Source organism: Phascolarctos cinereus, unplaced genomic scaffold (genome assembly GCF_003287225.1).
Source record: "Phascolarctos cinereus isolate Bilbo 61053 unplaced genomic scaffold, phaCin_HiC Scaffold_4;HRSCAF=312, whole genome shotgun sequence".
Lineage (NCBI taxonomy): Eukaryota > Metazoa > Chordata > Mammalia > Diprotodontia > Phascolarctidae > Phascolarctos > Phascolarctos cinereus.
In genome coordinates, this window is record NW_027555847.1 from 217,932,755 (window position 1) to 217,945,625 (window position 12,871).

A 12,871-nucleotide genomic window follows, 5' to 3' on the forward strand; every position below is an offset into this window, starting at 1 on the left:
CTGGCCACCATTCTCCCATACATACTGTCTTCCACCATTAAAATATAAGCTTCATAAGAGCGGGTACTGTCATGCTTTTTAAAATTCATATCCCCAGTGCTTAGCAAAGTACCTGGTACACAGTTAATACTTAATACTTCCTAGTTCATTTATACCATGTGACCAGTGCTTTAAAAGCTGTTACGGCAATTTAAATCTTTATAAAAGAAAAAAAAAATCTTGAACTCCCAAACATACAGGCAAGAACCATGGGGAAAGTTAAAGGGCAGACAGGCACCATACGATGAGTTTTCACAATCCAGTCACTAATATGTTTCCTCGTTGAGTTGGTAAAAAGAGGTAGGCATCCTACAGTGAAAAGGGCAGAGTGTGTGTATGGGAGGAGGGAAGGGGGAAGGAATGTTGAGCAAGTGTTCCCTTCTTCACCTTTCTAAGTCCCTTTTCTCCCACTGTGATGCTATGGTCTCCTTTCGTTCCACAGGAAACTGAATTTACGTATCATGTGCAATGCATGGGCAACGTTAGGCGGAATGCTTTTCAGCCTGGAGAGAGAGAAGGGTGAAGGGGAAGAAGAGGGAGAGACAGGGGATAGAAATGAGAGGAGGAAAAGAGGGAGGAGAAAGGAGGGAGAGAGGAGAAGAAAGACACAGAGAGACAGAAAGAGCACCCAAAGTTTAACTCAAAGGAATGCCTCTTTAGGGGTAGAATTACAAACATTAGCAGGGGAGAAAGTCTTAGGTAGATTATCTATCTCTGCCTACTCCTAACAGCCTCTGTTAAATCTCAGGCTAGAAAGGTAAGGGGTGACCATTTGATATGTTATTGTACTGGAGTGAAATTATTTTCATTTAAAAAGTAGTAACATTCATATCAAGGCTGCTGGGAGAAGGGGTAAACGAACTATAACAATAAACCAATAAAAACCAAAACTGACCCAAACCACACTTTCATTCCTGTAGCTTTTCAAAGATTATTCCAAGAGCTGCCTAATAATAATGATAATGACAATGATAATAATAATACAAGTCTACATATCCCTTTCTCTACAACTCTTTGAAGCAGAGAGTAGAAGCATTATTTCCATTTTGTAGATGAAGGAAATGAGGCTCAGAGAATTTAAATGCCTTGCCTAAAGTTATGCATTTAAGTAAGAGCAAGGAATCAAACCCTAGTTTGGCTCCTACATACCAACTCATTCCACCATATAAAACTTTCTCCATAGAAGTTAACAGTCCTTTTAATTGAGGTTGGGAAAATGATACAGCAAATATGTTTATTATTTGTCCATGAGCTTGTACATAAAAGGCCCAAAAGCAAAAGAATGCAATATTACTGGCAAAGAACAGTTATCCTATATTTCCAGTCAAAGCACTGCTCATTACCTTCCCTGCCCCCACACACATTCCTCCTATTATCTAAAAACTCTTTAACCCTCCCTCCAAAGACTCTAGTAAAAACAAAACAAGTTGCTTCTCTGCCTCCTCTCCCCTTCATTTTGCTTCCCCTTTTTGACTCTTCCCCATCAGGTCCCCTCATAAAATGCCAATCCCTTGACAACTTTTGTCCCATGCTTAACAACTTTGCCTCTTCTGGATCATCTGAAACAAAAGAAAGAGATGCTCTCCCCCATTCCTTCCCAACCCTCCTCCCCTTTTTCTTTCTTAAAAGTGGGAATTTATCCTGTTAAGCAGAGGTTCTTAACCTGGGGTCTGTGAATTTTTAAAACAAGTTTTGCTAATTATATTTCAATATAATTGATTTCCTTTGTAATCCTATGAGTTTTATTTGATGTATTTAAAAACATTCTCCTGAGAAAGGCCCCAAAAGTCCGCCCAAGGGTCCTATGACCCAGAAAAGGTTAAGGACTCCTGAATTAAGGGAATTTCAGCATTGCCAACAAGGTAAATCCCAACTGCTTCAAATGTGTTGAATTATGGGGTGTTTGCAATGAAACACACAGTAATTCTTGTCTTCCAACTGACAACACCTTCCCTTCAAATAAGAGACCATGCCATCACCAAAGACCATGCTTTCTCTTATCTCTGCCAGGTACAATATTAAGGATAGTATATATACAGAACTTCACCATTTCTGAAAGCAACACTGGTACCTTCAGATATGAAGGATTTGCTGTGTATATAGCCAAAATGATCCTCCTTAATGAAAAATCTATCAGGCTATGTGAAAAATGTATTTTTCAGTATGAAGCTATGTTAGATCATTACCTAGAAATAGACTGATTGCAATCTCACACCCCTCATGCAGACATGCCAGGTTTTGCTCTGACCCCATCACTATAAATTTATGCCAATTATAGACTATTATTCCCAGGAGCTGGGATCTCATTATGATATGGTCAGTCCTTCCAATGGTGCACATCACAGCTCGGCCCCACAACTTATCCTGTGCAGCTGTTGTCTATGTCTTAAGTAATTCCTCCATGAAAGGTCTCCATATGTTGGGGTGGTGGTGGGTGCTGTCTTTCCACTAGATCTCTCAGCATTGCATAGATACCAATGGTAAACCTGAGTTGTTCAAGATTATCTCTTGATCTTGCTGCATAACTGCTCTACTTTCCTTTTCAGGTCATAAATCTCCCTGGCGACACCCTATATATTCCATTTTTTTTCCCTTTGGTAATATGTTGCTGGGCAGCTGAGTAGTACAATAAATAGAGCACTGGGCTTGGAATTAGAAAGACTCATATTCATGAGTTCAAATCTGGCCTCAGACACTTACTAGCTGTGTGACTCTGGTCAAGTCACTTGACCTTGTTTGCCTCAGTTTCCTTATCTGTAAAATGGGCTAGAGAAGGAAATGGCAAACTACCCCAGTATCTCTGCCAAGAAAACCCTAAAAAGGAATCATGAAGAGTTGGACATAACTGAAATGCTCAACACCAACCACAAAAATATTGCTGCCTATTCACATCAACCCTGGATGTGCCTTCCTTCTCATTTTCCCTTCGGGTGACCTGAAACTTTAATTCTTCAGAGACAATAGCGTTCCTGACTCACAGCCACTAAACACTGATGAAAGAAAATTGATATTAAAAAAGAAGGCCATTGTTACAGGGAGAAGTGAAGGACTATTCAAAGGGCTATGAAATTTTTCAAAGGTAGACCTGTCCATGAAACTCTTGTTTAATTATGAGCCTAGGTCACTGTCTGTGGGCAGTATTTGTCCAAAAGATATGAAGAGATGAACTACCTATGTAGCTTGTCCATTCAAGTGTATACTACATTTTTGGCAAAAGGCATTTTTTATCTATTTTGTTTTTCTTGTGTGGAAAATTAGACCAAAATCTTTTAAGTAATGGATATGGATCTCATTTAGAAAACTCTGAAACGTTTTTGAGTTTGATGCGATGTTGTTTTGTGATAAGAAATTTTGAGAAACCCTATGCCTCTTTTCAAAATAATCAATAAAACTCCAGGAATCAAAGTTTGGGGCAAAGGACTGGAAAAGTAGGTAACCACTTAGATAAAAAGTATGCGTATGAGATGGGTAAAAAGGAAGATGCATGAAGCAAAACAAGGAACAAGCTTCTTAATATTATCTTTTATAAGTATACATACTAAAAGGACTTGATTTGGAGGCAGAAAACTTGGTTTTGAAACCTAGCTCTGCCACTTTCTACTGTGACCTTGGGCAAAGGTCACTTAATTATTTAATCTTTCTGAATCTTAAGTCTTCTTGTTCATAAAAGGCAGGGAGTTGGCCTGGGTGATCTTTAAGGTCCCTTCTAACCAATGATGTTAGAAAAATGGGTTCTCTGGGCACATAGGCATAAATATATAGGCAAGTTACAGGTATTACAGTGAAGGCTTAAAGTCTCTGGTGCCTAACAACAGGAAGTGTGTGTAATTTTCAAACCTTGCCTAATTGCTTGAGGCTTACAAATACCTAGTCCTGCCTCCTCCCTCCTCCCCCTCTTCTCCACTCCCAACAAAGAACATGAACACAATCACATCTGCTTATTTGCTTAGCCTGATATCATATGCCAAGATTTCATCATTTCTCTCAATCTGGGGGGAGCGGTTAAGTCAAGTTTAAAAATCAAGGCTAAAATCAGGTGATCAGGTGAATGTGGGAGGCAGAGAAGACTTGAACTGAGTGCTGAGAGCCCACATAATTGATTTATATCAACCCCTAGGCTAGGTCAATATTCTGATGAAAGACATTTTTTTAGGGAAAAATCCTAATCAGATCAGATAAGATAGAAGTAGAGGCAGCTGGAGCTGGCCCAGGTGCCATCCAAGGTAAGGAGGAAGGGTGCTCCCAATAGATTATAGAACCAAGCTTCTTACTCAATAGTCATCATTCATTGTTTTTAGCTTGTTCTTGCTTTCTAACCCGTGTTCAAAAGGCTCTCTCCAAACCCAAGACCCTATATTAACATCCAAGGCTCACAGAACACAGTTACACTTGGTTTCTATAATCTGCTCTGTCCTTCAAGAGAAGTCTGAACAAATCTATGAAACTCAAGGTATTGATTTTCATCAGCCTTATGGTTTAGGGCTCCAAGAACCTAAGTGATGATCTTTTGGTCTATCTGGTACCAAACCTTGGTAGAAACTGACAAATTCTCCTCTAAACATAACATGGCTCTCATCATGGATGTGGACCTTCAGGGACCCAAAAAGATGCAATCCTTAGGAAAAGGTTTTTGTCACTGAATTATCAATCAGACATAGGATTGTGTAGAGAATAATTTGAAGACGACTCAAAAATTCTCAAATGTATGGTAGCTGAAATTCTATGACTACTACTATTGATCTTTATGTTAATGAAGAATTAGAAATCTGCAATACTCACAAAAGTTTTTTTGAATTTTTTTTGGGGGTGTGGAGTTTGTTTTTTTGGGGTAAAGTACTTCTGCTTTTAAAACATACTCTTTAGTACACCAGGCAATTCTAATTCAGACAAAAGTTGAACTTCTTACCGTTAAGGCTCATGTTCATGTGGCCATAATCAAATTCCTAAAACAAACTATGCATTTCCCATCTCTTGTCTAGCTATAGGATCAGCTTTATAAACACCATGGTCTACTACAACTCTTGTTCATTTCTGCAAACTGACAGGTCATTTTTCAATTAGGCAACTCTACGTGGCTTGATTTAGAAAGGAAAAGCAAAGAGGAAAATGGTACTTTTTTTTTAAGTCAAAACTATACCTAACAGGCAATTTTGGATAAAACTTTATTCAGGTAGGATAATATAATTAAAAGTTACCAGAGAAACTTTTACTGTAACAATCTACCTTGTCCATCTTTGCTGTTGTTCAATTGTATCTGACTCTTCATGACCCTATTTGAGGTTTTCTTGGCAAAGATACTGGAGTGGTTTGCCATTTCCTTCACCAGCTCATTTTACAGATGAAGAACTGAGGAAAACAGGGTTAAGTGACTTGTCCAGGGTCACAAACCTAGTAAGTGTCTGAGGCCAGATTTGAACTCAGGATGACGAGCGTTCCTGACTTCTGGCCAAGTACTCTATCTACTGCCACCTACTTATCCTTGGCCATCTTACCTTGCCTAAATTTGGTTAAGCCCATTGCCATGGGTTATATTATACGTAAAGCACTCCCCTCTCCCAGAAGTCTTTTAAAATGCAAAGATATTCCTCAGGGAAGGAGTAGTTAACACCTACAGCAAAAAAGTAAGTTTTTCCAGTCTCCTTCCTCCACAAAGGAAAAAAAGGGCAAGACAGAATACTGGATAATGGGGACAGAGTCAATGCTGAAGGAAGTGGGGTCAGAGGGGGAGAAGATAATGCACCAATTTTATGATGATGACTAGGGTTGGTCCCAATATTACTCTCCAATAAGCAGCAGGGGATTAGTCATACAATCATTTCTCTAGAGCAGGGGTTCTTTACCTTACCATAGAACCCTTTGGCATTCTGGTGAAGCCTGTGGACCCCCTTCACAGAAGAATGTTTTTAAATACATAAAATAAAATACAAAGGATTACAAAGGAAACCAATTATTCTAAAATAGTTATTTTTAAAAATATATGTGTATATATTTGAAGTACACAGGTTAAGAACCCCTGATTCAGAGCTAGAAGGTACCTTGGGGGTCATCTAGTCCAACATCTTCATTTTACAAATGAGGAAACTAAGGAAGAGAAGGGTTAAGCCAAAAGCCACATAGGTACTAACTACGTGACAGAGTTAGGATTCCAACTCACGTCTCTTGGTTCAGAGATCTTGCCACTGTACCCAGCTGCCTCTCTTTTTCCAGTGTTCCTCTGAATACTAGGTTGTTGGCCAAGATCCCTTTGGGAACCAGGACATTAATCATTTCAGTTCATTTGTTTCCAGAAGGTCCTATCACAAATGATGTGGGCCTGTTTCTATAAGTGGACAGTAATTGCTGTAATTGATTTGGCTGAAGATGGCTGCCTGACTAAATTTCCCCTTACCATTCTCCCCCAGAGGAAAAAGTGCCAGTTCTGTGCTCTCTCAGGCTACAAAATGCTGTTATACTTGCTGTTACAAAAAAAGCTTGCCTTGTGTTCTTAAATGTAATGATTCTTAGATTAAGACCAAGGCTTTTTAAGTGCTTTCAGAGAAATGTCAGAATTAAGGGCAGCATGCAAATACAGCATTGCATGGGACAGGTTAGGGGTATATATAGGGTTGTTATTTCCTGATAAAATCTAAAATAAAATGAGGCTTCTTCCACGAACATTATATTGTCATGAGAATATCATCCTGCTAAGTCAATTTTTTTCTGCCTCATAAGGACACATTTTTTGTCTATCTGTTCAAAATGGGGTAAGTGTGTGTGTATGTATATATATATATATATATTATATATATACACATACACACACACTATATATGTATATATACATATATATAGATATGTATATATGTGTGTATATATACATGTATAATACATATATACATATCTATATATGTATATATACATATATAGATATGTATATATGTGTGTATATATACATGTATAATACATATATTATACACATATGTATGTGCATCCACACATATATCTCTGCGTACCTCACTTTAATCTGACATGCAGTATTTTGCCCTTACAAAACAAGCAAATGAGAGGTTTCCAAAAAGATTTACCATAAAGTTCTTTCCTGAGGTTCCTAGACCCCCAAGGGAGTCTTTGGATGGATTTCAGGGGGTCTGTGACCTTGGGTTGGGAAATAAATGTCATTATTTTTACTGACCTTTGGTTTCTTTTATAATCCTATGAGTTTTATTTTATGCATTTAAAAATATTATTCTAAGAAGGGCCCCATAGACTTCACCAGACTCCCAAAGGAGCCCATGATACAAAAAAATGTTAAGAACTCTTTTAAATATTAAGGTGTTCTCCTTGCACATGTAAAATTTCCTCAAGGTGTAAATATGAGAAGGAATAAAAGATGAGGAATCCAATTATAGATTCTTTTTTAAAAAGTATTAAATTCTTATTATGTGTAGGATACTCTACTAAAGTTCAGGGTTTCAAACAAAAAAAAAGAAAAAAGAAAATAGTACATGGTCTTCAGGGATTGGCATTCTACTTCAGCGATCCCAGAGGTCCCTCAAAATTTTAATTTCTATGATTCTAGGTATGTTTGGTACAATGGAAAAAGCACTAAGCTGTATGTTAGGAGGATTGGGTTCTAATCCTGGCTCTGCTACTTGGCAAACCCCTTCATATTGGTTTCCTCATTGTCAGGGTTTCTTCCAGGCCTAATATTGTCATTTGGTAAAAAGGAAGGGGTTGTTAAGACCTCAAAATCTCTTCCAACTCATATATTCTAGGAATCTCTCTTGGTATTACTGCTGCTCAGAGTCAAGGGCAAAGACATTGCAAGCTGTTCACTGGATGGTATCTGTATCCTGTACCAGAAACATCCATCTAACATCCAATCTTCCCCAGATACATGGAGTCACGATGTGATGGTTAATAAGCATGGCAGGGTTAGCCTCACATTGTCCTGAGGACTGGGTTTCTCACCTTCTATTTGGTGAAGAATAGCAATTTTTCATTTTCCTTAAGTCTTGAGATTACTTGTGTGTAATAAAGATCCCGAGCAGGGGCGGGTCATTCAACCTTCATTTAGTCTAACCTCTGGGTTGTTTAGATGAGAAAAAAGGGACAGGAGGAGTCTAAACTCCTTGACTTGCTCAAGTTTACAAAGGCAGGGGCAGAGCTGGATCTAGAACCAAAGTCTGTCTCCCTGGTCAGGAAGAAAAGCTTCTAGTTACGTATGCCATCAGATCCTAATCTACTGGTTGGGGACTTGTGGCTTAATGGATGGTGAAGTATGCAGACTCAGCCAGGTCTATGCTTTGAATATTCTCTATGCTTTTTTTTTTTACCTCATATACATAATGTATACGTATAATTAAAATGTGCATATAATTATGTAGGGATAATTATAAATAATATTTCTTGCTTTCTCAATAGGTGAAGGAGGGGGTGGAGGGAGAGAAAGAATTTGGAACTAAAAATTTTTAAAAATATATTGCCTATGCTTTTAATATTGCCTGTGGTGTTTTGTTTTTTTTTTTTTACACTTCATTTGATAATGGATACCATATTTCTTGACTTTTCAATGGAATGGGGAGGGGGTGGGAGGGAAGGAGAGAATTTGACCTGAAAATAAATTTTTTTTAATTGTCTATTCTTTTATTATTTATTATCACTCCAGAGAAAAATAGATTGGGCACCACTGGCAATGGACAGATGATGCCACAACTCTTTCATGGGACCATAGCCAAAGTGGTACAATCTACTTGGCAAATGTGCCATGAGTGGCACCATGGGGGGGGGGGAGACTCGAGGTCCCCTAGAGCATTGGTGTAACAGAGGACCCCACCCCAGTAGGTTTGGATGCCAGTCGTACCAGAATAACTGTGTCACTGTGAATGCCATCTCATCTGGAGTACTGTCCCATGGCACACATGCTATTACAGTCAGGATGCTATGTATAACTGGACCTCCAGCACATCTGGCATCCAGACAGATCACATGTAATAGAGTAAGCCCGGGAATGACCAAGAGGAGGGAAACCAAACTTAGATTCAAACATTCTTTATTGGTCATGATATCTTAGGCTGGCACGGTCAACATCAACGAATACACAGTGCTTTTCACGTAACAGAAGGAGCTTTGGAAATGTAAAAGATAACTACACTAGGAGACGTCAGAACCATAATCAATGCAGTGACCAATCCTGACTTCAGAGGACTGATGGGGATGCATGTCTCCCTCCTTTGGGTGGTAGATTACAGATGTGATGGGAGGTCAATATCAGGCAAGACCACTGTGTTATTTTTTCTGTTTAACTGTTCTTCTTGTAATATGAGTTTGGAGTGTGTGTGTGTGTGTGTGTGCGTGCATGCATGCATGTGCACATGTGCACATGCATGTAGTTATTGGGAAGTGACAGGGATTTTTTTTTAAAGCATCAATACAACACTTATTTTAATTTAAAGGAAGGAAGGAAGGAGGGAAAGAAGGAAAGAAAGAAGGAAGGAAAAGAGGAAGATTGTCGGACAGTTAAGACACCTGGATTCTAGTGCCAGCTCTGCCACTAATTTACTGTGTGACTTTAGTCAAACCATTACATCTCTCTGGGCCTTGTCTATAAAGGGAAGAGCACACTACCAAAACTGCTTAAGGGAGAAATGAGAGCTACTGTTAATAACAAGGTTAGGCAGATAAGCAGCTGTCACAACAGTTCAAGGAAAGTCTTCTGTTCTCTTATCCATCCAGACTCTATTAACTGGCTCCACTCCAATCTAAGAAATAATGCATGAAAAGCTGGCTCAGAGAGACAACTCTGGGTTGCATCTGATATCTAAGGCTGAGTGTAGAATAAAGGTAAGCCTCTCATCACTCTCAACACCATCAGAAGCATAAAATGAATGATGAAAGATGAAAGGTATACCGTGTTTCCATTGTTGCTTTTTTTTTTAACTGATGTGCATTTCTGGGACTGAGGGGAGATAGAGAATTGGAGATCATGATAATTAGGATGAAGAAGGAAAAAATCCACTTGCTAATGCCCTCGTAAAGAAGATATAAAATAGGACAGGCATCAACACATTGTGGGGTCAGACAGGGATAGGTTCTCCTGGGACTGAAGCAGCACTGAGCTGACAGCAGAGCATTATTTTTTCAAAAGACATTCTGGAGTCTTCAAGCAACACCCAATCATGCATATGGTGAGATGATCCCATCAGCCCCAGCCCCCTGCACATCTCTCCCTCCACAGGTTCTTCTAACCCCAGGCCATTAAACAGTTTTAAGGGTGGCAGCCATGGTGCCCCTGAGCACAAGTCATCTCATGGACCAGCAGGCAGACATATTCTTGTTGTTAAAGTTAGTCTGCCTTCATCAGGGATCTATCACCTGACTCATCCAGCTTCTTACTGCTGGTGCCTCCTCTTTAAGATTAGCTCCAATTTATCTTGTCTAATGTCTACACGCTGTCTCCTTCATTAGATTGTGAGCTCTTTGAGAACAGGAGCTTTTTTTTGTCTCTTTGTATCCCCAGAACTTAGCACAGTAACTGGTACACATCAGGTGCTTAATAAGTACTTCTTGACCTTGACTTGACAACTGAATGTATAAATAGTCTTGAAAATCAAGGAATTGAGGCTTACCACCACCACCGCTACTATGAAAAGGCTCCATCTTGCTGTCTTTGACATTACCATCTTTAGGAGTGGAAGCAAAAGGAAACAGGTATGAATCCTGGAGAGCTGCCATAAGAAGAGCTGTAACATCTAGGTGAACGGATGGCAAATGGCTGCTCCATCTTGAGGCTCTGGAGTTCTAATCACCCCAAGGCTGTGGTTGCCTCTGCACTTTCTCATCAACATATCATATTGCTTCAGGATGTTACCAATTCCCCTTGCCAATCCCATTCCAATTCTCATGTTACACTTCCCTGGGGTTCAAAGTGGCCCAGCATTTCTGTTTTGGGTTGGGTGTGGCTTTTGTTATTGTTTTCATTAATTTCTTCCCTACTTCCCCCAACCCCCCCCCCACACACACACAGCAGGAAAGCAAGCCAAGGGAACCTCAGCCACTCTGAGGAACATTAAAACACTTCTATAGGGGGACTGGTGGAATCCAACACTGAAGGATTAGTTCAGTGAGCTGGTCCACCGGCAACACTAAGCCTCTTTGTGTTCCAGGAGTCCAATTAGTTTCACAGTCCCACTCAGCATCAGAACCCATGGGGAGAGACTGCAGGGAGAAAGGCCAAAGTCAGGAAGGATGGGAAGGAAGGAGAGAGGTATGTTAAAGCGACCACCCAATGTCAAGGGTGGGATGGGGGGAGGGAAATGTCATAGTCTGACTAAGGAGACAAGATTGTAGGATTAGGCTAACTACAACGTGTTTATAAAGTCTGTATGTATCCTTAACAGTGAATAAATTTGGCTGAACACATGACGGATGCAAGCTATAGTGCCATATGAAAGCATAATGAATGTGCTTTAAAACAATACAGATATGCAGCTTCAACTTAACCATCTTTGTTGGGGATATATCAGTCAGTCCAATTTTCCACCTTGTTGAGAACATTCTCCATTTGTGGCTGATCCAGGCTCTATATTCCCACAAAGAATGAGGTTTTAATTAGCAAATAACAGTTTTGACATGTGCGTCACTATCATGTCTATCTCCAAAGTTCTTTAAGTTTAAGGTTGCATAAAAACTTTTAAATATTTTACTGAACACAGAATTCTTGAAAGAAGTGTAGGAGTGGAATAAAAACCTATGAGGAACCTAAGCTGCTTTCCCTTAAATTTGGGGAGCTAACCTATCCAGAGCACGATTTAAAACAGCAAGAAAAAAATACCAACAACAGTTCATAGTTTTTCACATGATATGTCTAGACAACTCCTAAGTCAAAGCATCACTAATGGGTATAAGGCAGTGGCTAGTTACCTGTCGTGTTGGACCATAACCCCAGTACACAGAAGGCATCATGGGAGAGAAGAGATGTAGAAGGGAAAGAAATGCCAGGAAAAGGCAATGATAGGAACTTTAGTTAAAGTGACCATACCACTAAACAGGATTTGGATTCATTTACAGGCTGGATTAACAACAGGAAAAAATAATTCTGTCCTCCTTTCCCTCTCCCCCACTATCCTCCTTCCTGCTTTCTCTTCTTCCTCTCTCCCCTCCTTCACTCTCCCTTCTCTATTGCTCTCTCCTTTTTTTTCTTTCTACCTCTCCCCTTCTCTCCTGCCCTCCCCTTCTCTCCTCTCCCTCCCTCCTCCTCTCTCCAGTCTCTCTCCCCTATTTGAGGAACTTTTCTCCTTTTGCACTGAGGATAAAACAAAGGAATGGATTCACATTACAGCAGAACGGACTCTTGGGTTAGATACCAGGAAGAACTGCCTGAAAAGCAAACAGCACCCCCTCTCTGGAGAATTTTTTTAAGCTTAACAAAGAGAAAATAATCTGTCTAAAGTGGGAACTTTTGATAGTTCTTCCTGGAGGCAGGGGGATAGACTAAATGATTAAATAGGGAGGGTCCCTTTATAAACAGCCCCGTGAGTCTATGTAATTTCAAACCCATCAAATCCTCTAGGGTCTGGGCCCTTTTCCAATCAATTAGGAAAAGAAAACGTACAATGGCAGTGGTGGGTCATGTTGGAGAGAAAATACTCTGAGCAAGACTATCACCACCATCAATAACAACAACAAACATTTATTAAGTACTTCCCATGGGCAGAGGCAGAGCAGTACCTTCCAACACACGGATTATGTTGGACTTATATGAAAGTTATCACTACTGAGGTTTGCCCTTATGATGAATTTATGGTTCTTGTTTCTCTGCATTTCTAAAGCTTAGCATCTATAAACACAGTCA

At 39.7% G+C, this 12,871-nt stretch overlaps 1 protein-coding gene across 9 annotated transcripts in view; it reads right to left on the reverse strand.

The window, feature by feature from the left end:
* The window catches only part of CHLSN (cholesin), a 351,907-nt gene that overhangs the window by 89,903 nt on the left and 249,133 nt on the right, over positions 1–12,871 (reverse strand). The window contains exon 1 of one of the 9 annotated variants that reach the window (XM_078152917.1): positions 10,647–10,738. The exons of the other annotated variants lie outside the window; for them this stretch is intronic. Coding sequence (XP_078009043.1) covers positions 10,647–10,700 — 54 coding nt within the window. The 5' untranslated portion in view covers positions 10,701–10,738. Of the gene's footprint in view, positions 1–10,646; positions 10,739–12,871 lie in introns of those variants that run through there. 9 annotated transcript variants of the gene reach the window in all.